Source organism: Molossus molossus, unplaced genomic scaffold (assembly GCF_014108415.1).
Source record: "Molossus molossus isolate mMolMol1 unplaced genomic scaffold, mMolMol1.p scaffold_m16_p_21, whole genome shotgun sequence".
NCBI classification, from domain to species: Eukaryota; Metazoa; Chordata; class Mammalia; order Chiroptera; family Molossidae; genus Molossus; species Molossus molossus.
In genome coordinates, this window is record NW_023425357.1 from 49,347,894 (window position 1) to 49,375,873 (window position 27,980).

Sequence of the window (27,980 nt, forward strand, 5' to 3'; positions counted from 1 at the left end):
TACGCGAGACTAGGGCTCCTAGAAGTGGGCCAATCGAGGAGCCGCCTGCAGGCCCGAGGGCGGGGCTAGAGAGGGCGGGGCTTGGAGGGGCTTAGCGTCACCTGACCGCGGGAGGCTCCGCGCGCGGAGGGTGCTGATTGCTGCAGGTCCAGGGGAGTCGCCATGGTGAGTGCTGAGGGGCGGCGGGCCCGGGCGGACCCTTCTCCCAGCCCCGGCGCTCTCCCACCGCCCTGGAGCGCCGCGGGCGGAGTCGGGGCCCCGCCGCCCGGTCGCGGCTCGGACCTGCCCGGCTCGGCCTGCGGGGTGCGGGACAGGCCGGGGAAGGCCGCAGGCGGTCGATCCGGGCCGGGGTGGGCGGTGGCTCCTGGCCTCAGCCGGGCGCTCCCAGGGGGTGTCTCGGCCTGCAGGCGCCGGGGTCCGTGGAGGCCCGCGGCCGCCCCTGAACGCAGTGGGCCACCGCCCCGCCGCGACCGGAGCCCGAGCGCCGGGGCTGAGCCGGGCTGAGTCGGGCTGAGTTGGGGGCGTGCGGAGGGCCCGAGGCTCGGAGGTGGCATCGGACCCGCCCCGAGGCGGCCCCCCTGCCGACGTCCACCTTTGTGCCTGGCGGTGTCCGCCGGCCCCACGCCCCCTCCTTTGCAGGACGTGCCCACGGAGGGGCCGCGCGGTGCCTGGTCCCTCTCGGCCCCGGCGCCTCCCCGAGTGCAGCGCTTTTCAGCGGTTTCTAGGGACTCGCTGACGCGGGTTTCCTGGAAGGACGCGGGCCACCTGATCCTAGTGCCATTTGGTCGTCGGGCACCTTGGCGCTCTCGCTGGTGTCCCCGGCGACGAGTCCAAGTGTCCCACTTGCTGGGAGCAGGCTCCCTCCTTAGCGCGTCGGCGACGGCGGCAGGTCGCGTGCGGCTGTTGGCCGGTCAGCTGGAACTTCCGCAAACGGAGCCCTTGGGTCTGGGTCCCGCAGGCAAGTTGTCACTTGCATTTCATTGGCGTTCTCGTCTGCACCGTCCAAAGGATGGTTTTGGCTCGGGCCGTGGATGCCGTTGTCGGTGATCCCCGGTGTGCGGACAGGCTCCCTCACTCGTGTGCGTGCCAGAGAGCAGGACTGAGGGTCTGCACGGACCACGTTCCTGTGCAGGTGGCTGTGCGAGGCGCTTCTGCTTGTTGCTCAGATTTTTATTCTTTTTTTTTTTTGCAGTTGGGAATTGCTATAAGAACAGTGCAAAATTTTAACTAGGATCTTTGTCTGGTTCTCCACATTTATGCATTAACATGTATAGTGTTTTGTGACGGTGAAATTTAATGGAGGCTCTGCCATGCAGCCCGGTTCCGTGCGGAGGGAGCCAGTGCAGAGCAGGGACCCAGACCCACAGTCCGGGCTCGTGGATTTTATTGGGAAAGTCTTGTGGCAGTCACTGTCTCTGCCTTGGGCAAGTCTCTCAGTCTTCTTTGAGTCTCACTTTTGCATTTGAAAACAAGGGTTGGCGTCTTTGGCTCTTCCCAGTCTTAAAATTCCAGGATCCAGTTCATTTCATCTCGTACCTTGGGGTGCATGGTATGTCAGGGACCGTGCTGGGCGCTGGAAACAGACAGTCCTTGCTCTGGTGGAGTTTAGGAGTCTAGAGGGGAGGACACATGGGTGGAACTGAGCATACAGTCCGAGAATTGCTATACAGGTACCATCGACTCCGTTGCGGGGTCACCAGGGGAAGAGGGAGTTCTGCCTGGGGAGCGTGGGAAAGACCACAGGAAGAACAGTTGGGTATTCGGCTTATATTTTCCCTTCTCCAGTTCCCGTCCCCTCATCCTTACTCTCCCTGTTTCAGTTGTTATTTTGTGCCTTATATTTTCAGTAGCACTTGCATTAACATGATGAAATTCTGTATACTTGTGGATGGGTTGTTTTCATTTTGCAGTTGATTTAGATTGTGTTGTTAGGTTACGTCTGCAGCATGTGAGCGGAGAGATTGACCAACAAACGAGTTGTGAGGATGAGTGGAGATAATGGGTTGTATAATAATGACGGTAATACTTACGAAGTGCTTATTGCTAAGTGCTAAGCAAGTGAGCTTTGTGTGTGTCATTTAGTTTATTCCGCATAACAGTGACATCCCTGTTTGATAGAAGAGGAAATGAAATGGAGAGTAGTTTTATAATTGATGAGTTCATGCTGTCCTTTGCTTTTCTCTGCACCTTGCAACTGTGTAGACTTGGGAGGGCTATTTGACTTGAGTCTCAAGCTAAAATGGGCCCGATCACCAATGTTAATTTGATCTTGATGTTATAGTGTTTTCATTTTTCTCTGATCTAGGTAGCTGCTGAGTACAGAGTCATTTGTGAATGGAGAACCAGGTTCATGAATGAGGAGACATTGGTTCCCTGGCTCGTGTTTGAGGAGAACACCTTCATGTCATAAGTGCTCTTGCTGCATGTGACAGTTCCCAGGAAGGACATCAAGACTCCCTTAGAATAGCTATTTGTATGATAACTACATTGTCATATGAGTACTATGCAAAAATACATTCCTTGCCCTGGCCGGTTTGGCTCAGTGGTTAGAGTGTTGCCTGCAGACCGAAGAGTTTCGGGTTCGATTCTGGTCCAGGGCACATACCACCGTTGCAGTTCGATCCCAGGCCCTGGTTGGTGTTGTGCAGGAGGCAACCAGTTGATGTGTCTCTCTCGCATCAATGTTTCTCTTCTCTCTCTCTCTTCTTCCCTCTCTCCCTTCCACTCTATCTGAAAATCAGTGCAAAAATATGTTCTGGTGAGGATTAAAAAAAAAAATTCCTGTATTAGAGCTTTATCTCTTCATTTGTAGCCTACTTTGTAATAAGTTGACAGTTTTAAGCTCAGTTGATGCAAAATAGAAAAAATTTGCTAACATTTTTTGTTTTGTTTTATTATTTATTTATTTATTTATTTAATGAATTTTTATTTATTTTTTTTGTTACAGACATTTTACCTTTTTACCCCGTTGGCACCCCCCCCCCCACCCTGTCCCCGGCTTAGTTGTCCATGTCCATTGGTCATGCATACATGCATATAAGTTCTGTGGTTTATCTCTTCCCACCCCCCCCACCCCCCATCCCTGCTAACATTTTTTTTATAGATAACTGAATCTAGTTGGTTCTATACAAATATATTTTTAAAAAATATATTTTTATTCATTTTGTTTTTAGAGAGAGAGGGAAAGATAGAAACATTGATGTGAGAGAGAAACATCGATTGGCTGCCTTCTGCACGTCCCCTACTGGGGATTGAGCCTGCAACCTGGGCATGTGCCCTGACTGAGAATCGAGCTGGGACCTCTCAGTCCATGGGACAATGCTCAATCCACTAAGTCACACTGGCCAGACTATACACATATTTTGGGAATTGTTTGTAATCTCTTTATAATTACAGTTTTATTTGGTGTATAAAGATAATCATTGTGCACAATAGCCAAAAGGTGGAAGCAACCCAGGTGTCCATTGACAGATGATGGATAAACAAAATATGGTCTGTAGGAACTATGGAGTATTATTCACCCTTAGACAGGAAGAACATTCTGATACTACAGCATGGCTGAACCCTGATGATATGCTCAGTGAAATAAAGCCAGACACAGAAGGACAAATCCTATATGATTCCACTCATATGAAGTACCTAGAGAAATCAAACTCATAGAGACAGATAGTAGGAATGGTGGTTGCCTGGGTTGGAGAGGCGTTTGGGGAGTCAGTGTTTAATGGGACAGTTTCATTTTGGAAAGATGGAAATGTTCTGAAGATGGATGGTGGTGATGACTATAGACAACGCTAATGTACCTAATACCACGGAACTGTACACTTAAAAATAGTTATAATGGCAAATTTTGTGATTATATTTTAACACAATAAGACAGTAATTATAAAATTTTCCTGATGTATCATGCTTATCTTCAAGTTAAATCTATTGCATCCAGAGGTAATGAATGAGCCAAAAAAATCCAAACCAGAGCTTGGCCTCAGTGAAATTTCAGAGGCCTGGCTGTGAAGACTAGTGAGCTTCATTAAGGCAGAACCCTACCTGCGTGCTCAGTCCTTGACCCTGAGACCACCACTTCACCCTGGTGGCTCTGCTGTGTACACTCATGTCCCTTCAAGTTTCGTTTCTCTGAAATTTATCATGCTCTGAAGAGTGTGTTTGTAGGGAAACTCATTTTACTAGAGTTTGCCGTAGGAAAAAATAAAAAGATGCGTGGCCCTGCTTATTATTCAGTTAACTTCTTTCTCTTTCCAAAATTAGACCAAGAAAGTTTTCACTTTTTATAAACAATTCTAGTTCAGAGTGGGGCCTTTGTTAATCTGAGAATTAAGTGTTTCGGTTGTCTTCAATAATGGAACAGACTAGATTTATCTTTCATGTCCATTCCTAAATCCTTGCCTTCCCCCTTTCCCACCCATTGTGTAACAGGCATTCATTCTATCTTCAGTCATTTTTTTTTATTAAGGTGAAATTTAACCTTTTTATTTTATTTTATTTTATTTATTTTTTATCCTCGCCCGAGGATATTTATCCATTTTTTGTACAGATAGAGTGGGAGGGAGAGAGAGGAAGGGAGAGAGAGAGAGAAACATCGACGTGAAGGGACACATCGAGTGGCTGCCACCCGCTCGACCAACCAGGGCCGGGGACAAACTGCAACCGAAGTACGTGCCCTTAGCGGGAACCGAACCCGGGTCTCTCCGGACCGCAGGCCGACACTCTAACCGCTGAGCCAAACTGGCCAGGGCTATTTTATTTTTTTTTTATCCTCACCTGAGGACATTCCTCCACTTTCTGTTCAGACAGAATGGGAGGGAGAGAGAGGAAGAAAGAGAGAGAGAGAGAAACATCGACGTGAAAGGGACACGTTGAGCGGCCGCCACCCGCACATCCAGCCAGGGCCGAGACAAACTGCAACCGAGGTACACGCCCTTAGCGGGAACCGAACCTGGGTCTCTCCGGACCGCAGGCCGATGCTCTAACCGCTGAGCCAAACTGGCCAGGGCTAAAGTTAACCTTTTTTTTTTTTTTTTTATCCTCACCTGAGGACATTTTTCCATTTTTTGTACACACAGAGTGGGAGCGAGAGAGAGGAAGAGAGAGAGAGAGGGAAACATCGATGTGAAAGGGACACATCGAGTGGCTGCCACCTGCACGACCAACCAGGGCCGGGGACAAACTGCAACTGAAGTACGTGCCCTTAGCGGGAACCGAACCCGGGTCTCTCCAGACCGCAGGCCGACGCTCTAACCGCTGAGCCAAACTGGCCAGGGCTAAAGTTAACCTTTTTAAGGTGAACAGTTAAGTGGCATTTAGTACATTCACAATGTTGTTCAACCACTACTTCTGTTTAGTTCCAAAACATTCTTGTCACCCCAAAGGAAACCCCACTATTCATCCTCTCTCCCTCTGGTTGCCACCAGCCTACTTTCTGTTTCTGTGGCTGATGTGCCTGTCCTGAATATTTCACACAAACAGTCATACAGTGTGCGGTCTCTTGTGTCTGGCTTCTTTCACTTAGCACAGGTTTTCTAGGTTCCTTCACATAGCGTGTGTCAGTACTTCTTTCCTTTTTACGACTGAGTAATGTTTCATTACTTGCATGTACCACAATTTGTTCGTCCATTCATCTGTTGATTCTTTAGTCATTTTTTTATGAAACACATAATCTAAACATTCTAACACCAACTCATTCATTCACTCACTGGACATTTCTGAAGCATCCATTATGCGTCAGGCATTGTGTTGGGTCCCAAGGATGTAAAAATGACCATCACTTGTAATTACAGCATGGTGCATGCTGTGGTCAGGGTGTAAACACGGTGTTTATGCAGCATAGAGGATGGAATGGTTAATTCTGACAGGTAGATTTAACTCATTTTGTGAGCAGGTTTTTGCTGATGGGAAAGAGTATCTAGATATTACAGGGTGGGGCAAAAGTAGGTTTAGTTGTGAGTATGGGAAACACTTTATTCTTGTATTATTATTTATTATTGTATTATTTTCCATACAGACAACTGTAAACTGCCCTGGCTGGTTTGGGTCAGTGGTTAGAGCGTCAGCCCACGGACCTAAGAGTCGCAGGTTTGATTCGGGTCAGACACATATCTTGGTTGCGATTCGTCCCTGGCCCTGTTTGGTGTCACGCAGGAGGCAACTAATCGATATTTCTCTCTCTCTTCCTCTCTCTCCCTCCCTTCCACTCTATCTAAAGATAAATGGAAAAGTATCCTTGGGTGAGGATTAAATAAAAAAACAAAACACACAGACAACTGTAAACCTACTTTTGCCCCACCCTGTATATATATTTTTTTAAATAAATTTTCTTTACTGATTTTTGAGAGAGAGAGAGGGAGGGAGAGAGAGATGGAAACATTGGTGAGAGAGAACATCGACTGACTGCCTCCTGCACACCCCCCATTGGGGATCAGGCCCACGACCTGGGTATGTGCCCTGACTGGGAATTGTACCGGCGACCTCTTTGTGCAGGGTCAGTGCTCAGCCCCTGAGCCACAGCGGCCGGACCCCACCCTGTGTCTTGTCCGTTGTCACTGTAGATCCCTGTATTTGGAATGATGAGCTAGGTTCAACCCCTGAGCCACAGCGGCCGGGCCCACCCTGTGTCTTGTCCGTTGTCACTGTAGATCCCTGTATTTGGAATGATGAGCTAGGTTCAACCCCTGAGCCACAGCGGCCGGGCCCACCCTGTGTCTTGTCCGTTGTCACTGTAGATCCCTGTATTTGGAATGATGAGCTAGGCTTCGAGGAGAGCGCTCTTCGTGTGCTCTGCTACAGGTCCGTGATGCAGCTCTTTTCTTTCTAGCTGTTTAGTCTCTTGTTGCTTACTGCTTAAGGCGGAGGTAGGGGTTGGGGTGAGTATTATGTAAATTACTTTCCTTGGTCTATGGGCCCGGCAAGGTGAGGGTCTGGGGACCGGGCAATCAAAACAAACAAAAACTACTTCCTTGGTCTAAGAATAGACTGAAATGCAGATGAAAAGTAGTCTAGAGAAGAGCGTGCTTTGAGAGATTTGGGTGGCCACCCTCACAGGCACGGGGTTGGTCGGTGGCTCTGTTCTGGGCGGATTCAGAGCGAATCGGCAGAACACAGGCAGCCACCACGTCCGTGTTTCTTTGAGGCTAACCTCTCTGCGGGTGCTCGGGCAGCTCCTGGGAGAGGGTACGTCTCTGCACGCGTTCCGTTCCCTTCGGTGTCTGCCGGCCTCGTGCTGGTGCAGGAGCCGGCAGCCTCTGGGAGGTGGGTGTGAGAGGCGCCACCTGGGACAGGACCGCGCTGAAGCTGGGGAAATAGCGGTTGCTAGGAGAGCGCCAGTGGACACTGATGGGGTGCTCTTCACTTCCAGCCTACGACGCAGCAGTCCCCTCAGGACGAGCAGGAAAAGCTCCTGGACGAGGCCGTGCAGGCGGTGAAGGTGCAGTCCTTCCAGATGAAGAGATGCCTGGTGAGCGGGCGCTGTGGGCACGCGGTCTGCGCGCACCCTCACGTCGTGGTGCTTCGCGAGTGCCGCTCACTGAATCACTCAGCTTCTGTCTGTCTGTTGTTGTTTTTTAACTTTGTAGCCTTTTTTCCCCTTTATTAATTTAATTTAATTTTATTTTTATCCTCACTCAAGGACATTTTTCCATTTTAGTTCAGATGGAGTGGGAAGGAGGGAGGGACGGGGCGGGGGTGGGGGGAGAGAAACATCAATGTGAAAGGAACACATCGAGTGGCTGCCTCCTGCATGACCCCAACCAGGGCTGCGGACGAACTGCAACCGAGGTACATACCCTTGACCGGAATCGAACCCGCAACTCTTTAGTCCATGGGCCGACGCTCTAACTGCTGAGCCAAACCGGCCAGGCTCCTTTACTGATTTTAGAGAGAGATGAAGGGTGAGGGAGAGAGAGATGGAAACATCGGTGAGAGAGAACATGGACTGGCCGCCTCCTGAATGCCCCGCACTGGGGATCCGGCCCACAACCTGGGCATGTGCCCCACTGGGAATCAAACCAGCGACCTCTTGGTGCAGGGCCAACCCTCAACCACTGAGCCACACCGGCTGGCAGCTTTTGTCTATCTTGTAGGCTTTTTTCTGTCCTGAATATATATTTTTTGTAGATAACTAGCTTAAAAATTATACTTACATCTATTTATTTATTTATTTTCAAATTCTAAAAGAATTTTAGATGGGGTAGAAGATAATCTGTGCAGAAACTATAGATTATCTGGTTAAAATGTAAGACATGGAACCAAACAGCTGGTGTTCAGGCTATACATTGCTGTGATGCTCTGATCATCATCTCCTACCATGTCTCCCAGTTTCTAAAGCTCAGTAACGTGCTCTTTCAACCGGTTGTGTCCATTGTATTGCTTTTCTTGAAAATGAATTGGCACAAAGGCACGGAGCTGGCTGTTGCTGGCTTCTGTCTCTCTCTGTGTATGAGTAGTATTTCCTGTGTCTAAAGGCATTGCCATCCCGACATCTCTGAAGAGACTAACCTGCGGCAGAGCCGTTGTCATGATATCTTGTTTCAAAAGACTGAGCGTGCCACCTTCCTAGATTGCAGGGGAATGTGTCAGTGGCGCTAGTTCTGCAGTCGCGAGGGGTGGTGAAGGGTCGAGTTTGCCGGCAGCTCGCAGGCCTGGGCGTGTGGGACTTGCTGAGCCCCGCACCCGCTGACGGCGACGCGTGCACCTTTTCTTTCCGTAGACAGAGGATGAGTGGACACTGAGCTGGAGTTTTATGATTAAAGTGTTTAAGTGTGGTAACAGATACTGGATGGAAGAGTTAACCACGCTAAGTATTTACAGTAAGCATTCTCACCAGTTCTGTTGGTATTTCTGTAGGACAAAAACAAGCTCATGGATGCTCTGAAACACGCTTCTAACATGCTCGGTGAGCTCCGGACGTCTATGTTATCACCAAAGAGCTACTATGAACTTTGTATCTTTTGAATGTTGAAGGATGAACATTGTGATTATACATTTTTCTTGATAAGACCATATTTTGTTTGTTTCTTCTTAGGTTTTTTTTGGAGTTATAACATCTTCATTGTCTTAAGTAGGTAGTATTCCTTTTCCATGCAAATATGCTAAGTGACAAAAAGAAATTTTTTTTCCCAATCCTCACTCAAGGATACTTTTCCATTTATCTTCAGATAGAGTGGGAGGGAAAGAGAGAGAGAGAGAGAAACATCAATGTGAGAGGGACACATCAACTGGTTGCCTCCGACACGACCCCGACCAGGGCCAGAGACTGAACCTCAACTGAGGTACGTGCCCTTGACCAGAATCGAACCTGTGCGTCATTGGTCCGCAGGCTGACGCTCTAACTGCTGAGCCAAACCAACCAGGGCACAAAAAGAAAACCTTAGTTTCAGAAACCCTTTTTCTGTGCCTTCTTTAAATGGGTTTTGCATGTCAGTGTTCAGAGCCTTCCTGCAGGCTGTGGAGGCCCTTAGGCCGTCGGCTCTTTCTGTTTGGATACTGCCTCGCAGGACTGGGGACGGGGAAGGAGCCCAGGGGTGTGCCATTCCAAAGCCTTAGCTGTCCGGCAGGCAGGCCTTGCTTTGCTGCTCTGCCTCACCAGACAGCCCTTAAAGCCCATGTTTAGAAATTTTAGCCCGACTGAAATTCTGCCTTCACTTAAACACACTCTCTTAAAAGACTAACATTTAAGATATCTGCCCAGTGGCTGAATGACTCCGACAAGTTCCGGGGTATTGCTCAGGTTGGCATAGCTGTATTTGAGCCCTTAATCATAACGAAAAGATATGGCTATTTCTGATGAGCTGCACTACTTGGAGGTCTACCTGACGGATGAGTTCGCCAAGGGACGGAAAGTGGCGGATCTCTATGAGCTCGTGCAGTATGCTGGCAACATCATCCCGCGCCTGTAAGTCACTCCCGGGCGGAGGGCCTTCTGCTCCTCCCTTCTGTGTGACTCCAGTGAAGTCAGCGGCTTTGTTCAAAACCAATTGTAAGGTTATTGAATTTCTCAACAAATAGTGATTAACATTTTGGTAGATAATGATTTTTTTTAGAAGTTCTAGGTTGTAATTAATTTTACTTTTTATCCAGATTATTGAGGAATTTTGGAAATAGAAATGTACATATTTTGTTCAATGTCTGACTACTAGAAAAACGAACAGTTATTCTCCCTAATATGTTTAAAGGTGATGATTATATATGCATATTTGTATGTGTACTGTATATATAAATTTTGGTGTGTCAGTGGTTATATTTTATATCACGATATTTTTTTTAATCGTGTAGGAGAAAACCAGGTTCGTCTTGTTTATTTAATACGTTTGCATTCAGTATATTTGGATACATGCAATCACATTCTTGACTTGACTATTTTATCTCTGACCGAACGCTCCCCCCAATTCCCCAGCTACCTGCTGATCACAGTCGGAGTGGTGTACGTGAAGTCTTTCCCTCAGTCCAGGAAGGACATCCTGAAAGACCTGGTGGAGATGTGCCGTGGCGTGCAGCACCCCCTGAGAGGTCTGTTTCTCCGGAATTATCTTCTTCAGTGCACCAGGAACATCTTACCCGATGAGGGGGAGCCCACGGAGTAAGTGCTCTCCTTTCCTCGCTGGGGGGCTCTGTCTGCTGCAGAATGCACAGGAGGGGGCAGCATGGAGAAGCTGCAGTTCTCCGTGCGGGCAGCTACTGGCGCCTTCCCCTCCTGCTCCAGTCTGCGACGCAGGCCTCAGAACGAGCGCTGTGAGGGGTGTGCCCCCGGAAATGACAGCGCAGCTCTCCTCGCGTAACGTGATTGCGAGCGGCTGTCCACTCCGTTCAAGTCTTTGAAAACGCGACTTTTTAAATACATTGTTTTGAAAATTGTATTTATAGTGAGATAATGACGTGTGCGCAACGTTTTCCATGAGCTGTCCAGTTTTCCTACTGTTCTTGAATGTCTGTCAGTTTCTGTGACTTATGGACTGGACTGCTAGTTACCCTGGAAGACATGTGATTTTAGTGATCTGTGCACACACATTAGATATCAGCTCCCACACAGGACAAACAAAGGCCGTCTGAGTCCACTGTGCCCTTTCCCACGAACGTGGCAGATGGGCAGCGGCTGTAGTTGCCAACTAACTAGGTGAACTGTTCATGTGGCAAGCTCCCTAGACCGAAGAACTTAATTCCTTCTTAAAAAATTTACTTATTCATTTATTTCTAAGATATACAATTTGGTGTTTGTTTTGGTGTATCTGCATCATGCATATAATAAAACTTTTAAATGGTACAGAAAGATGAAAAATGAACAGTATAGAGAAGGTGAGGGTATGTGCTTTATTGTGACTTCACTCCCAGTTGAGCATTTAATTAGGCAATCAGTAAAACCTTTTTGAAAACTACTAAGTTTCCCATCTTAGGAGGTATAAAAATAAGCAGGAAATACATGATCTCCCTCCTTCACCAAACTTACATTCCAATTGGAACATAAAATATGTGACAATAAAAATGTTGTTACCAGTACATTATGTCAGCTTTTTTTAGGCTTTTTGAATTACTGGAGTTGTCATAACAGCATGTCTGGTTGGCGCAGAGAAGGGAGTGGGTGGGATTCTTTTGTCCGTTCAGACTCGTGCTCTGTCCTCTCCCTGGCATTTCCCTCGAGTTGCTTCCCCTCGAAACTGAACACTGAGCTCGTGACATTGGAAGTGCCTGTCACAAAGTACTGGTGTGTGCAGGGGTGCGAGAGAGGGACCTGCACGAAGCAGAGGGGTGGTAGTGGGTTTGTCGTGTAGTGTGAATGCTGTACACGAAGATTTTCCCAACCGTTTCTTTACAGTGAAGAGACCACTGGCGACATCAGTGACTCCATGGACTTCGTGCTACTCAACTTTGCAGAGATGAACAAGCTCTGGGTGCGAATGCAGCACCAGGGACACAGCCGGGACCGGGAGAAGAGGGAGCGGGAGAGACAGGAGCTGAGGATCCTGGTGGGGACAAACCTGGTGCGCCTCAGCCAGCTGGAAGGTGTCAACGTGGAGCGCTACAAACAGGTTTCTCTCCCACTTGTCGCCTTTTCTTATGTCATGAGATGTCACTGAAGTCTGATTTTTAAAAATTGAAATATTTTGTTAAATGAATTTACATTGGACACCATTGACACAGAAGACTTAAACAAAGATATGTGTTGAGTTTGTGTTTGTGGAGTGGAAGGTTGGCAATGATTTCCTTTTTTAAAAAAATATTGTTTTTCTTTATTGCTTTTAGAGGTAAAGGAAGGGGGGGGAGAGAGAGAGAGAGAGAGAGAGAGAGAAACATCGATGAGAGAGAACTTCAATCGGCCGCCTTCCGCACACCCCCCACTGGGGACCAGGCCCACAACCTGGGCTCGTGCCCTGGCCGGGAGTTGAACCGACAACCTCCCGGTGCATGGGTTGACACTCAGTCACTGAATCACACCGGCCTGGCTCCTTTCAAAATTGAGATTTACTGTATTTTGCTATGTGAGATAATGTGGTGTTGGTGAAAGGGGTAAACACGGAAGTCAGTGCAGGAGAGCACAGCACGAGCGACACGCCTCTTCTGTGAAGGACTGGAGAGGAAATAGTTCCCGCCTTTGCCAGCTTGCGGACTGTACTGCTGCAGCCCGCAGGTGTCGTGCTGGGCCGTCAGGGTGGTGACCCCTGGAGTGGACAGTCCACACATACATAATGTGGGTCTCCACACACATATAATCGACTATTTCTAAAGGCGTAGAAAGCAACCTTTTCAACAAATGGTTCTGTATGGTCAACTGTATGCAGACAAAACCCCTGAACTGTGACCCAGCCTCATACCACGTAAAAAAACCTCAAAAATGGGCCTGAGACCTAAACATAATCTACAACAAGAAAACACAAAGAAAGTCTTTATAACCTTGGATAATACAGAGATTTATTAGGGCACAAAGAGCAACCAACCATAAAAGATAAAACAGTAGTGAAATGGACTTCATCCTAAATGACTTTTACTTAACAGAAACACAGGGTTTTAAAAAGAATTCTGTAAAATTTTAAAGTTTAATCTAGAAATGAAGTATGGGTGAGTAAAATCTGGAATATGATTTTCAAGTTAATAGTCTAAATGTGCTATTAGAAAGGTGACTTAAGATTTTGAAAGTAATCTTTTAACTCTTTTCTCTCTTTTAGATTGTCTTGACTGGCATATTGGAGCAAGTTGTGAATTGTAGGGATGCTTTGGCTCAAGAATATCTCATGGAGTGTATTATTCAGGTAGGTGAGAATACTGATTTTATTTTTTTGTAATACTCATTTTATATTTCATTAATTTTCATTGTCTTGAAAAAAAATCTTGACAGGAGAAAATAAGCTTTCCTGAATAAAGAATTTCTTTCTCCTACTAGTAACTCAGTCTTTGTATTTTTCTCTCCTAAATGTTCAGCAAGTGTAACTTCTACGTTTTTCAGGTCTCATTAGTTTTAGTATAATTGTGGGTGTACTTTAATTCGTGGAATCGTTCTGTCTGGCTTATGTTTGAAGAGGCTTTAAAAGTAATGTGTTTTAATTTAGTCTTAGGAGATTGAAGCGATTTTTTTCCCTATAAATATGAACGTTAAATACCATAAGTAAGTATAGAATCTAACGTGGAATGTGTTGATTTGTGTCAGTCAATTCTGATTTGATTTTCAGGTTTTCCCTGATGAATTCCACCTTCAAACTTTGAACCCTTTTCTTCGAGCCTGCGCCGAGTTGCACCAGAATGTGAACGTGAAGAACATAATCATCGCTCTGATCGACAGGTGAGAGTTCCCAGTGCTGGATGGAGGGCAGACATGCTGCCCTCAGAAGAATAATCTAGCCCTGGCCGGTTTGGCTCAGCAGTTAGAGCGTCGGCCCGCAGACCAAAGAGTTGCAGGTTCGATTCCACTCAAGGGCATGTACCTCGGTTGCAGTTCTATTGGTCCTGGTTGGGGTCATGTGAGAGGCAACCAGTTGGTGTGTCTGTCTCACATCATCAATGTTTCTTTCTCTCTCCCTCTCTCCCACTCTATCTGAAAATGAATGGAAAATTATCCTCAGGTGAGGATTAAGAAAAACAAAACAAAAACCAAAAAACAAAACAAAAAAGTAATCTAAGATGTCGTGAATTATTTCTGTTACATCTTTATTATGTTAATTCTCCTGTAATTACACTATTTAGTTTTGTAAGTATCTACTATGTGCTTGCCTGATTTAGGCATGAAAGAGGTTTAGCATTTAATGGTACAGGAAGCATGGCAATAATGAATATTTTTAAGCTCTGCATTTAATTATCATTTAATGACATTGTTATACAGGCCCATCATTTAAATGTTACAAATCCAAAGATTGCAAAAGAACAAAATTTGTTTCTTACCAAGATGAAAGTTATCTTTCAGTGGGCGTCAGTTGGATTTGGAATCGTCTTTATTAAGTAGCCATAAGATACAGATCAGCAGTTTTCACCTGATGTGCCTCAAGAATTTTTAAAACATGTAATACCTAACTAGTCAGGGGCACCGACCTCTCTTACCTGCAGTTCTCATCCTGTGGGTCGTGACCCTTTTGGAGGTCAAGTGACCCTTTCATGGGTCGCCTAAGACATAACAGTAGCAAAATCACAGTTATGAAGTAGCAACGAAAACAATTTTATGGTTGGGGGTCACCACAACATGAGGAACTGTATTAACGGGTCGCAGCATTAGGAAGGTTGAGAACCACTGCCTTAGATCGTCAAATAAAAAACTGACAACAGCTAATACAATAATAGCCATCTGCTGTGAATGAATCAGAATTATACCTATCTTTTGTCAGACTGGCAAAAACACAGTTTCCGACGTGCTGCAGAAGCGAAGAGATTAATGGCGTGTGCCATGAGATGAGAAAGGTTGAAAGTCACTGATACAGGGGATTAAAAATGTTCAAGTGCTCATTTTGTCATCACATTTTCTTTAAGAAGAATTTAGAAGTATTAATGTGTTAGTAATGCCCTTTAGGTATACATGTTATTTCTGTAGCCCTTGGCCTTGTGGAGAAGTATCAAACTTGGCCTTTGATGTGGCTTGAATGTGTGCCCACTTGACAGCCACACCGAGTGCTAGTCTAGAACATGTGTCCTGCTGTGACACGAGACCAGCAACCCCAGTGAGGATTTATTTCTACAGATACCTCCTTTCGTTACATTCTGAACATCTAAGTTGTTAGTTTTAAAGTCTGGGGATTCAGCCCTGGCCGGTTTGGCTCAGCGGTTGGAGCGTCTGCCTGCGGTCCGGAGAGACCCGGGTTCGGTTCCCGCTAAGGGCATGTACCTCAGTTGCAGTTTGTCCCCGGCCCTGGTTGGTCGTGCGGGTGGCAGCCACTCGATGTGTCCCTTTCGCATCGATGTTTCCCTCTCTCTCTCTTCCTCTCTCTCCCTCCCACTCTGTCTGTACAAAAAATGGAAAAATGTCCTCGGATGAGGATTTAAAAAAAAAAAAAATAAAATAAAATAAAGTCTGGGGATTCATATAGCAGAATTCTCCGAATTATCTGCTTAGCCTGGCGTTAAGAATTGCATGTTAATTGGGCATTCTCTTAGTGGTATCTAAGACCTGGATCCTTTGTGTGTGGCGGGGCACTGTCGCTTAGCCATGCCTGTCAGTGCCTGTCCCTCTGCCCAGCACAGCGTGGGTTCAGTGTCGCTGTGACGGGCAGATCATGAACAGGAACAGACATTATTCTGAATAGTTTAAGATGTGGGAAGTGGAAGTCAGTTTCACTGCTTTTGGAATTGTGTTTTAATCTTTACAGTAGTAAATATGCAGTGTTTTACAGTCGTACTGTTTATCTTTTATTTCTAAAATATGTTTGCATTGATTTTAGAGAGAGAGAAATGGAGAGGGAGAGAGATAGAAACATGAGAGAGAAACATTGATTGGCCGCTTCCTGCATGCCTCTTGCTAGGGATTGAGCCTGCAACACAGGCATGTGCCCTGACCAAAATCGAACCAGGGACTTTTGGTGCATGGGTTGATGCTCAACCACTGAGCCACACCGGCCTGGCCATACCGTTTATCTTTTAAAGACGACTTTTTATAATCATGGCTATTGAATACATTTGTCACTTTAATGCATTTCTATCCATATCTGCTTAATTTGGTTTCAAAAAATCTGGCAGAATTGGCCTGTTGAAAACCCATTTCTCTGTGGTATTAAGTTTGGTATAACATAAGAATGCAGTGAAATAAGGCATCATTGGTAAAACAGTTTAGTTAAAAGTGGGTTGAGAGAATGATTGGCTACACTCCATGTCCTTTTAAAAAGCCCTTTTTATTATTCTAGGAGAAACACACTTGTAGAAAATACAGAAAAGCATAAAGAATACAGTATTATCTATGCTCCCACTATCCAGATTCCTATAGCTTTTAAAATAAGACTTATTTTTTCATTTTCAGATTAGCTTTATTTGCTCACCGTGAAGATGGACCTGGAATCCCAGCAGATATTAAGCTTTTTGACATATTTTCACAACAGGTGGCTACAGTAATACAGGTGCGTATGGCTTTTCTCCTAACTTCTCAAAACTTGCAGACTTCTCAGCTGGTAGATCCTTTTGTTATTGTTTAAAATAAACTCTGTTGGCCCTGGCCGGTTTGGCTTAGAGGTTAGAGCATCGGCCTACAGACCAATGAGTTTCGGGTTCGATTCTGGTTAGGGCATGTACCTCGGTTGCTGTTAGTCCTGGCCTTGGTTGGGTTGTGTGGGAGGCAACCAGTTGTATGTCTCTCTCTCTCTCTCTCTCTCTCTCTCTCTCTCTCCTTCCTACTCTATCTGCTGATAAGCAGAAAAAAATCTGGGCGAGGATAAAAAAAGTAAACAAATTCTGTTGTTTTCTAATCATTCCAGTCTAGACAAGACATGCCTTCAGAAGATGTTGTGTCTCTACAAGTCTCCCTCATCAATCTCGCTATGAAGTGTTATCCTGACCGTGTGGACTATGTTGATAAAGTTCTGGAAACAACAGTGGAGATATTTAACAAACTCAACCTTGAACAGTAAGTCAATGTGACATTTTTTTTAATCCTCACCCGAGGATATTTTTTTATTTATCTTCAGGTAGAGAGAAAGGGAGAGAGAAACACTGACGTGACAGGGACACATCGACTGGTCGCCTCCCGCCCGACTGGGGATGAACCGCAACCGAGGTATGTGCCCTTGGCTGGAATCGAACACGGGACTCATGGGTCCACGGGCCGATGCTGTACTGCTGAGCAAAACTGGCCAGGGCAACATTACATTTGTTTTGTTAAAAACCCTCATAAGGCACTTTTCTTTCCCCATTCCTTTTTGAAATGTTAGCATTTGTCTTGTTTAAAGCATTTGTTCTATTGACATGTTTGGTGCTCATCAGGGCAGAAAGTGGTGACTAATTGGTTGTGGATGTTGATCAAGTAGGGGCTCATGGAGCACGCGCAGCTTCAGGGTCAGTGTCCAGGTCAGACCCCTTTATGGCTATGGACTTTGTTGTTAACTTTTTTTTTTTAATTAATTATTTTTAGAGAGAGGAAGGGGGAGAGAGAGAGAGATAGAAACATCGATGAGAGAGAACATCGATTGGCCGCCTCTTGCATGCCCCACTGGGGATCGGGCTCACAACCTGGGCATGTGTCCTGACCGGGAATCGAACTGGTGACCTCTTGGTGCAGGGTCAACGCTCAACCACTGAGCCACACCAGCCGGGCATGAATTTCATTTTTAAACTGGTAAGGAAACTTTTTATGTCAAGTAGTATTTCCATGAGAACTGGTTTCTAACAAATAAGTTGTGAAAATTAGGGGCACGTATGTATTTAAGGTGTGGAAATTAAATTAGTTTGAGATATTTTTGTGTTTTAAGCTTTGATTTTGATACCATGGAGGAAAGTACAATAATACCCTGCTGCCTGCTCACAGCTTCCTTAGCTATGCTCTCCCACACCTGTGGCACCCTCTAGTGGCCATTGTGGGCACTTCTGAGCCCTTTGTCTTCTCTGCCATCCCCTTCCTGTCCCACCCTCCACTGCTTCTGAATGTGGGGTTAAGCCAGGCCCTGCTGCACCCTGTGCTACAGCTTCACTGGTGTAGTCTTTCTCCTTCCGGCTCTCCTCCTGTGGTTCAGCTGGGAGAGATCTTTTTCTTTTACCTCTTCTTCTTCCTCCTCTTTCATTCGGTTTGTTCATTTTGTTTTTTGTGAACTGAAAAGCATTTCAGATCTTGAATGATAACAATGAAGTATTTGTATCTTCCTTTACTAAGTTTGTTTCAAAGTAACATTAGATGAAAGAATTAGAAACCCCAACCTCTGAACTTCTTTAAATGCCCGCTGTTGCCCTGGCCGGTTTGGCTCAGTGGTTAGAGCGTCGGCCTGCGGTCCGGAGAGACCCGGGTTCGGTTCCCACTAAGGGCACATACCTCAATTGCAGTTTGTCCCCGGCCCTGGATGGGTCGTGCGGGTGGCAACCACTCGATGTGTCCCTTTCATGTCGATGTTTCTTTCTCTCTCTCTCTTTCTCTCTTCCTCTCTCTCTCTCCCACTTTGTCTGAACAAAAAATAAAAAAAATGTCATCGGGTGAGGATAAAAATAAATAAATAAGTAAATAAATACATGCCGGCTGTTCCTCAGTCACCCCAGAATGCTCCTCCAAGCTGCTGCACCTTAAATTCAGCCTGCTTTCCTGAATCACCAATCTGATGCAGAAGCAATAGTTTTTTTCCTTTTATGTTTTTAAATATGTTTTTATTGATTTTTTAGAGAGAGAAGAAGGGAGAGAGAGAGAGAAAAACATCCATTTGAGAGAGAACCATTGATCGGCTGCCTCCTGGGGATCGGGCCCACAACCTAGGCATGTGCCCTGACCTGAATTGAATTGGGACCTCTCAGTCCATGGGACAGTGCTCAATCCACTGAGCCACACTGGCCGGACTTCTTCCTATTTTCTTGACTTGCTAGTTTGGGACTGGATTTTTCTTCCTACTTATTTTCATTATGAATGTACCATACTTACTTATTGGCTACCCTCGGAACCTAGCTACCATTTAAAATACTTCCCTTAGAAACAGCAGATTCCAGACATTCATTTTAATTTCAGCTACACAACCTGTCGTTTTTGTAGCCCTCTTTTATCAACAGGACATTAGTAGGTGAATAAATGTGTTAAGATAGGCATCTTGGAAGGCAGTTCCCTGTAGTATTTGGGGTGGTGTGATTCTCTTGACCCATTTCCTTTAACGTATAAATGAAAAAGTTCAAATGTTCGTGCGACCAGTGCTGTTCGTCTATGTAGAAAGTTAGTTCTGCTCAGTAAAGGGCTGTTGTTTGTCTCTTTGTAGTATTGCCACCAGTAGTGCGGTTTCAAAGGAGCTTACCAGACTTTTGAAGATACCCGTGGACACGTACAACAATATTTTAACGGTCTTGAAATTAAAGCATTTTCACCCACTCTTTGAGTACTTTGACTATGAGTCCAGAAAGAGCATGAGTTGTTACGTGCTTAGTAATGTTCTGGATTATAACACAGAAATTGTCTCTCAAGACCAGGTAAGAGAATACCAACCAACATGTTACATTGTTGCAAGTGGCTTATTCATTGTATAAATTACAAAACTGGCAGTGTATAAGGAAGAAATTAGGGAACAGCTGTGGTCTTACCAGAAAGGGAACATGCGCTGTTGGTTAACATTTGCTACGTCTCTTTGTCTCTTTCTGTCTCTTTCCGGACTATGGTCTGTGTGTATCCATATGCATTTACTTGCTTATAAAAAGAATCATATTGTGGACACTGTTTTGTCACTTTATAGAACTAGAAACACTTTTCCAGTGGCTTTTTCTACTGATGGTTTCACCCAGTGGGTTTCTGTCTCCCACATTGTAGGTGGACTCCATAATGAATTTGGTATCCACGTTGATTCAGGATCAGCCAGATCAGCCTGTGGAAGACCCTGACCCAGAGGACTTTGCTGACGAGCAGAGCCTTGTGGGCAGATTCATTCACCTTCTGCGGTCTGAGGACCCCGATCAGCAGTACTTGGTATGAGTTACCTCTTCCTATATCCCTGCCAAGCTCCCAGGGAAACCAGATACAGGTAGATGCGCCTCACATAGTCTTATGTAGCTGTGGGCTTAGGAAGTTTTGAAAGAATTGCCACTAGGAGAGCAACTGGAATCCATAGACTTTCACCTTGTTTATAAATACATAGTTCTTTGTAATCTTCTGGAGCTCATGAGGAGTAAGCTGGTTGCTCTCGTTTCTTTTGAGGACTTCTTAGGGGGTGCAGGAGAGCCCCTCTTCCTCTTGTGGGGTCTCCTGGAGTCATTCCATGCTCATAGTTTTTAACTGTGTGTTGCCTCGAAGTATATAAGCAGTGATCTCTGTGTTCAGTTGTATTTGTTTTCAAAGTTTGCAAATATAAGTTGTATGTGTTGGCCTCATTGAAAATGTGTGAAAAGATTTTAAAATTCAAATTGCCTTTTCCTTAACCTCCCTTTCCTGGTAAAGAACAGTCAGAGGAGGTTCTCCCTTTATCGTTAGTCCTAATGACACGTCTGTGAGATGACTAAACATGTTGCCTGAGTGACTGGCGAGGGGTCACGTATTTCACTGACAGGTGGCCCAGACGACTGCTCGTTACTGTGTGGGCCACGCAGGTGCCATCACTGGGTGCGCGTGTCAGGCTGGTAGGACGGACCCTGCGTGAGGCTGAGTCGACTTTCTCCTTGTGTGACTTCCTTTGTCACAGTGGACAGTCTATGCCCCTTTAATTTAAAATTTTATTATTTTTTATTGGTTTTAGAAATAAACATCTGTTGGCTGCTTCCCAAACCCATCCTGACGGGATCAAACCCACCACCTGGGCCTGTGCCCTGACGGGATCAAACCTACCACCTGGGCCGGTGCCCTGACGGGATCAAACCCACCACCTGGGCATGTACCCTGGAGCGGCCAGCCAGGGCCATCTGTGCTCCTTTATAACTGTGTGAAAAGGAGCTGGTTGCTATCGGTGCTATGATGGCCTTGGCCTGGCTTAGTGACAGGCACTCTGGGCACTGTGTGTGATGTGTGCATAGTGACCACCTGGTTGTTCACAGTTTCAACTGATCCCTTACATTCCCTTGTCTCACACACACACACACACGCCTAAATGTGTTTGCATTTCTTGTGTGCAGGTGTAGCGGTTAGGAAGTATGCCCTCCGCTGGGGCCGGTTGGTGATGCCCATGTACAGAGAGTTAAGGCAAGGAGTCTTCTCTCTGACGTCCCAAGCATCCTCCTCCCCATCCACCATGTCGGAGAGATTTACAGACCTGAGTGTGTCACACGACTCAAAAGTGTTTCATGAGCTCTTGTCCTCTTTCTGAAACAACCAGACATCTGTTTGACAATGGCTCTCGGAAGTCAGTGCCATTTCCCTTGACTTCACTGGTCTGACTCTTTCTGAATTGGGGTTCTGGTCTACCAGCACTGTGCGTGGAGCTGTTTTTGATCATTATAATAACCGGCATTTCAAAGCACGTGCCTTGTGTCAGATAACACTGCACACGTGTTATTTGATCGTCCCCACAACCCAGGAGAAATATCCTACCCCATTTTTCAAACAAAACAACAGCTAGGAGAAGGTAAATAACTTGCCCAGGGTCACACGTAGTAAGTGTCAGAAGCTACTTGTGGGTGGCGGTCTGCCCTTAGAACTCGTTGCCAGCACAGTGTACTTGGTACACGTGCACAGGGACTTATGTTCACGTCGGTCTCTGCCCTGACTGCTGTTTAACGCCAGGCAGGTTCTGCAGCCTCTGAACCTCGGGCTGCCCCATTTACCAGATGGGGTTCGCATGAGTCTCCAGGGCGACTGATGACTGCGGGGTCAGGGGGGGAAGTGCCTGCCAGAAGGCTTGGTTGGCAGCAGGGAGAGGGTCAGAGCCTCTGTTTAACTTTGTGGATGATTAATCACAGTGCAGAAGAGATGAATGGTTTTGCTTTTTTCCTGCCAGATTTTAAACACGGCACGGAAACATTTTGGAGCTGGCGGGAACCAGCGGATCCGCTTCACGCTGCCGCCGCTGGTGTTCGCGGCCTACCAGCTGGCCTTTCGCTACAAGCAGAATTCTAAAGTGGTGGGTGTGCCTTTAAGTATGTCACTGCTTTTGTTCCTTTTCCTCTGTGTGTATTTTAGTTAATTATCATAGAAACTTCGAACAGACACACAGGTAGACAGCGGGTCATAGAGTCCCAGTGTGGGGCCCTCGGGTCACTGCTCACCCTGTGCTGTGTCCCTAGACGAGCAGTGATGTGGGCAGACTGCATGCGGCTGAGGGATCCCGTGTAAACACTGGGACGTGAAAGCTTCAGCCAGTTTAAATGTGTGCTTGGCGTTTTCCCTGCGTTTGAAGATGGTTTGTGAGGTGTGATGAGTTCATTACCCAGGTGGCCCAGACGCTTTAGTGTTTACAGAGCGATTGTGTCCCTTAGGCTCTGCAGCACAGCTGTCCCGGGGCCCACAGCTTCTGCGGGGTGTGGGTGAGGGCAGCCAAGCCAGCTCTGCCTAATGAGGGGCATGGCGTCCTCCCGTCTCTGAGAGCCCGTCATGGGGTCATTTTTGAGTGTACCCATTGTTTATGAGCTTACCCTTTATGACAGATGCGGCTAAGTGTTCAGTGGTGCAGTTTTGTAGAAAACACCTCGAATCTAGTGCACCTGGAAGTTGGACAGCCATGGTTATGTCAAGGAACAAACCTCAGTAAACTTAATTTTTGAGTAACGGGGAAACAAGATTTATTTAGCAGACCACCAGCAAGGCCAAGCAGCTTTTGGCCAGTTTTTGTTAGGCCCGTCTCTCATTCAGTCCCTTTCCAGCATCTTACGGTAAACAATTGTGAGTGTGCTGGTAACACAGCAACTAGCATGTACTCGTGTGCCTCACACTGTGTCTGGACCGTGTACCTGGATTCTTGCACTGAGTCCTCAAAACAAGTTGATGACTCTTTTATTTATTTATTTATTTCATTTTTTATTTATGTGTTTTTTTATCCTCATCCGAGGACATTTTTGCATTTATCTTGAGATAGAGCAGGAGGGAGAGAGGGAGGAAGAGAGAGAGAGAGAGAAACATCGATGTGAGAGAGACACATCGAGTGGCTGCCACCCACATGACCCCAGCCAGGGCCGGGGACAAGCTGCAACCGAGGTACGTGCCCTTAGTGGGAACTGAACCCGGGCCTCTGTGGTCCTCAGGCTGACGCTCTAACCGCTGAGCTAAATCGGCCAGGGCTGATAACTCTTTTAAAAATGAAAAGAACTGAGTGCTTTAACAAATGTGGATGGTCAGACTTGGATAAAATATTTAACCTCACTAGTAAGTACAGTAGTGAACCTTTTAGAAATCAGACTGGTAAAGAGAAGGTGGTCAAGTTCAGAGCCAGCGTGCGCGGTGAGGATTCGTTCTCACCTAGTGTCTCGCCTAGTGGTGGTGGAGTGTGAACACTAGTCTTCCTAGGAGACTGCAGTGTGTAACTAGAGCCTCGGAAGGGCCAGTGACTGACTCGTGAGGGTGTCTGCTCAGGCAGGGGTCGAGTGCAGCTCTGCGCACGCTGTTCCTTGTGGGGGCGCACATGGTCTGCAGGGCTAGCGGGGCGCGCAGCGCAAGGCCAGTTTGTGGGTCCTCATTCTAGTGACTGGGATGATTTAAATAGCTTCAGTATCAGGAGGACAATTTTTAGGACAAAATAAGTAAAAGAAAAGAAGCTGGATATGAATTATGCATAGCAAAGTAGAAAACAGAACCCTGCACCGAGGTCCCAGTTACGTTACATTTGCAACGAAGAAAGGAAGAGCTTCACCCCAGAGTTATCCGTGATTACTGCTGGTGGTAGATTTAGGGATGGTCTTACAACCCTTTTTTTGTTTACTTTTCTAATTTTGTCCATTTTGGGAACGTGTTGCTTTTCCGCTGAGAAAGGACACATCTAATAGATAGACCGCACAGCCAGCAGGCTGCGGTGGCTGAGGGACAAGGCGCCCGGGTGAGTCCTTAGGCGTCACGAGTGAGGCAGAGAAGGACGGGGCGGGAACACTGGGCCTCGCTTGGTTGCTTTCTGTTCCTTCTGTAGACGTTGTATATGAGTAAGTGTTCTTGAGCACGTACTCCGGAACTGAAGGTGACCAGACGCTGTTTCTTGCAGGACGACAAGTGGGAGAAGAAATGCCAGAAGATCTTCTCCTTTGCTCACCAGACGATCAGCGCTCTGATCAAGGCGGAGCTGGCGGAATTGCCCTTACGACTTTTCCTTCAGGGGGCTTTGGCTGCTGGCGAGATTGGCTTTGAAAATCATGAGACAGTAGCATATGAGTTTATGTCCCAGGTGAGGATCTGTCCCCTCTGGGCAGTCACCTGTCTGCTCTGGTGGTAGTGCCCAGGCTTCACTCTGCCTGGATTTGTAACCCCACTGTCTTGGGACTTCTTAGTGCTATAGTCACCTCGATGGCTTGGAGATGGAAAATTGATCACTTACTGGGTGCTAACAGGATTTAAGATCTCCAAGTGGGCCCTGGCCGGTTTGGCTCAGCGGTTAGAGCGTCGACCTGCGGTCCTGAGAGACCCGGGTTCGGTTCCCGCTAAGGGCACGTACCTCGGTTGCAGTTTGTCCCCGGCCCTGGTTGGTCGTGCGGGTGGCAGCCACTCGATGTGTTCCTTTCACATCGATGTTTCTCTCTCTCTCTCTCTGTTCCTCTCTCTCCCTCCCACTCTACCTGAACAAAAAATGGGAAAATGTCCTCGGGTGAGGATAAAAAAAAAAAAAAAAAAAAAAGATCTCCAAGTGGGTCATGGTAAAACTTTCAAGGGAAACAGTTCCTTGTTCATTCAGTTGGGGAACTTGCGGTGAAGCAGAATTCAGCCCAGTTTCCTCGTTGCAGCTGGTCAGCGTCTTCACACACCGCCGCCTTGTGCCTCCCAGGGGCCTGGCTGCTGGTCTGAAGGGCCGCAGGCCTCCCCGGGCGGGGTGGTGGGAACTGCTTGGGAAAGGGCTCGAGTGGATGGTTGGCGCCTAAAGGTCCCTCTGCTCTGTGTCCACCAGGCGTTTTCTCTGTACGAGGATGAGATCAGTGATTCCAAAGCCCAGCTGGCGGCCATCACGCTGATCATCGGGACCTTTGAGAGGATGAAGTGCTTCAGTGAAGAGAACCACGAGCCCCTGAGGACGCAGTGCGCTCTCGCCGCGTCCAAGCTCCTGAAGAAGCCCGACCAGGGCCGCGCTGTGAGCACCTGTGCCCATCTCTTCTGGTCCGGCCGGAACACAGACAGAAATGGGGAGGAGGTGAGGGGCCGCTCCTCGCGCTGCAGCGGGGGCAGTCGCGGGGTGGCTGCGACCGGGGCCCTGGAGGTGGGACCGAGGCGGGCTTGCAGGCCAGAGGAAGGCTGCTCTGTCTCCTTGACAGATGACAGGGAAAGGGACGTGCAGACAGTCGCATCCGGTAGCGAAGCCTTCAGTGTGAGACACTGTCACATAGCAGCCACACACCACTGCCTGTAGCACACACAGTCCAGGCAGACCCGGCTCAGTGCCTGTGGCTCTGTGAGTTCCTCCGACCTGCATCTTACCGTGAAGGCGTGGGCCAGCCCCGCCCGGGCAGGTCCCGGACCATTTCCACAGCACGTGCTCCCCTCCTGCCCGTCACAGCCTGCAGTCCTCAGTTGTCCAGCCTTTCGTCACTATTGCCCTTCTTCCGGTGATTTGTGACGGGTTGTCTTTGATGCTACTACTGTCATGAGCCGCATCCATGTAAGATGGGGAACGTAACTTGTCTGTGTTCTGACTGCTCTACCTTCCAGCCATCCCCTTTCTCTCTCGCTCTGCGGGCCTTCCTGTTACACAGTTAACGGACTACAGTGTAGGGAAACATAACCTATTTGTGCACAGGAAACCAAAATATTTGTGAGACTTGTTCTGTACCCATCCTCGCTGTATTGTGGTCCTGAGCCAGACCGCAGTATCTCTGAGGTGTGCTTGTATATAAATACAGAACATATATAATATACAAAACACATGACGTGTTTGCTTTAAAATATAGGTCTGCACTTTAAAAAATGAAGATTTAAATTCACTGTGTCCCTTTCAAACATGAAGAGGCACTGTAGTGTGGTGTTCATTTGCCTGTGTGACTGGGGCATTTGATCTCTCCCACCCCTTCCCCTCGTTCCAGCTGCATGGAGGCAAGAGGGTAATGGAATGCCTGAAGAAAGCGCTAAAAATAGCAAATCAGTGCATGGACCCATCTCTACAAGTGCAACTTTTTATAGAAATTCTGAACAGATATATCTATTTTTATGAAAAGGAGAATGATGCGGTAAGTGAACTCACGTTTTCCCTGCCTGCTCCCAGGTTCGATATGTAAGCTACATAGACACTTATCACTCTGGTATTTTCTCTTTTGTTTACAAGGGTCAGAGTTGGGAGAATCCACCTACTAGGCTCTGATTCTCCAGAATCCTTCTCTGTCTGTAGGTGCATCTCTGACGGAAGGACTCATTATGTGCAAGGAAATCTCAATTCGTTTGCTTAGGAAGGTTTTATAAAAAAGTCACTATCTGTCAAAAAACACACTAATGTACAAACACTGGGTAGTAGCTGATTTGCCATCACACACGTTTAGAAGAACTACAGAAAGAATGGTGCGTTCTGCTTCTAGCAGTACAAGTGCAGTGTTGGGCAAGATTTGTAGATAATAGTATTTTCTGTTGTTCTCTTACTGGTTCACAATGCTCTGTATTTTCTATTAACGTTTTTTATTTTTGATGACTAGCCAGTAGTTCTTACTTAAACATGGAAGCCTGTTCTTATCTCTCTTTTTTTTCATAATTACTCTGGTAATTGATGAAGTAACACAAGCTCCTCAAAACATCTTTATTAAGTTACCTGTCATTCTTTGTGCTACATTCTTGTTCAGGAACTTACACATGCTCTTTTGTAGGTCACGATTCAGGTTTTGAACCAGCTTATCCAGAAAATCCGAGAAGACCTCCCCAATCTCGAGTCCAGTGAAGAGACGGAGCAGATCAACAAGCATTTCCATAACACGCTGGAGCACCTGCGCTTGAGGCGCGAGTCCCCGGAGTCCGAGGGGCCCATTTATGAAGGCCTGGTCCTTTAAGGGAGCAGCCCCCGCGCCCCTTTCACACACATCCAGAGGGTTTTCTTACACTAGGCCTCCCTTCCATAGATTGTGCCTTTCAGAAATGCTGAGGTAGGTTTCCCGTTTCTTACCTGTGATGTGTTTGACCCAGCACCTCCGGACACTCACCTTCAAGACCTTAATAAAGTTATTCACTTCGTAAGTGTTCAGGTCATCTGATCACCCAAAGTAGCATGATTGGTTTGCTATTTAAAACTTCTGTGATCTGTAAAAAGTCAAAACAAAAATACTTCAAAACCACTTCTGTTGGCTGCTAATGAAGCCCTCCTTCCTTTCTTCCTGTTCTGTTTTGTTTTGATTGTGTAATTTCCTCTTACTTGGGAGTACTAACCCGGAAGTGTCTGTCTCTTTGTTCTCTACTTCAATTTGAGATTAATTTAGAAGAAAGGAATACTGTATGTGAAATTAAGCTCGGGCTTTTCCCTAAATACAGGATAAGGCCATGTATAATATTTTCCCTAAATCTAGAATATATTAATGCATGTTTGAGAATTTTAAAGCACCGTGGTCAAAACCAGAAGCTATATTTTGCATATGTGGACTCAGCCATCCATTAAGAACCTATGTTGTCCTCTTGACATATTTATCAAAATAATTTTGTTCTAAATAGTATAAAATAGAAAATTTGTGATCTATATAATTTATGTATAACCTTCATTATTGTAAATTTAGGGGGAAATGCATCATACCATTATCAATTTTTTTTTTTTTCACCAATGAAAATAAAGTTGCTATTAACAATTTGGACTCTTCCTTGTGTGCTTGATTCGTAAAAGGAACTACGAGAATGA

At 46.4% G+C, this 27,980-nt stretch overlaps 1 protein-coding gene across 6 annotated transcripts; it reads left to right on the forward strand.

The window, feature by feature from the left end:
• The first annotated feature begins 95 nt into the window (after window positions 1-95).
• VPS35 (VPS35 retromer complex component) lies at window positions 96-27,930 on the forward strand. Of its 6 annotated transcripts, none has more exons than XM_036274482.1 (17): window positions 96-165; window positions 7,364-7,462; window positions 8,851-8,947; window positions 9,775-9,898; window positions 10,400-10,582; window positions 11,813-12,026; window positions 13,161-13,244; window positions 13,662-13,771; window positions 16,424-16,520; window positions 16,875-17,023; window positions 19,338-19,545; window positions 19,880-20,035; window positions 21,993-22,115; window positions 24,180-24,359; window positions 25,074-25,313; window positions 26,200-26,343; window positions 26,968-27,930. In XM_036274482.1, exons 1-17 carry the CDS (start codon window positions 163-165, stop codon window positions 27,145-27,147), a joined length of 2,391 nt encoding a protein of 796 aa, XP_036130375.1. In that variant the 5' UTR covers window positions 96-162; the 3' UTR covers window positions 27,148-27,930. The 6 variants fall into 6 exon arrangements, with proteins under 6 accessions (XP_036130375.1, XP_036130376.1, XP_036130379.1 ...); XM_036274483.1 differs by lacking the exon at window positions 96-165 and adding an exon at window positions 6,776-6,795; XM_036274486.1 differs by lacking the exons at window positions 96-165; window positions 8,851-8,947; window positions 9,775-9,898 and having other exon boundaries at window positions 7,375-7,462; window positions 26,968-27,403.
• The last annotated feature ends 50 nt before the right edge of the window (window positions 27,931-27,980 follow it).

What these genes read in the sequence shown, in the direction of transcription:
- VPS35 (XM_036274482.1), top strand. An exon ending in GGCAACATCATCCCGCGCCT is followed by an intron (nt 9,899 to 10,399) that starts GTAAGTCACTCC and finishes CCAATTCCCCAG; the next exon opens with CTACCTGCTGATCACAGTCG. An exon ending in GATGAGGGGGAGCCCACGGA is followed by an intron (nt 10,583 to 11,812) that starts GTAAGTGCTCTC and finishes GTTTCTTTACAG; the next exon opens with TGAAGAGACCACTGGCGACA.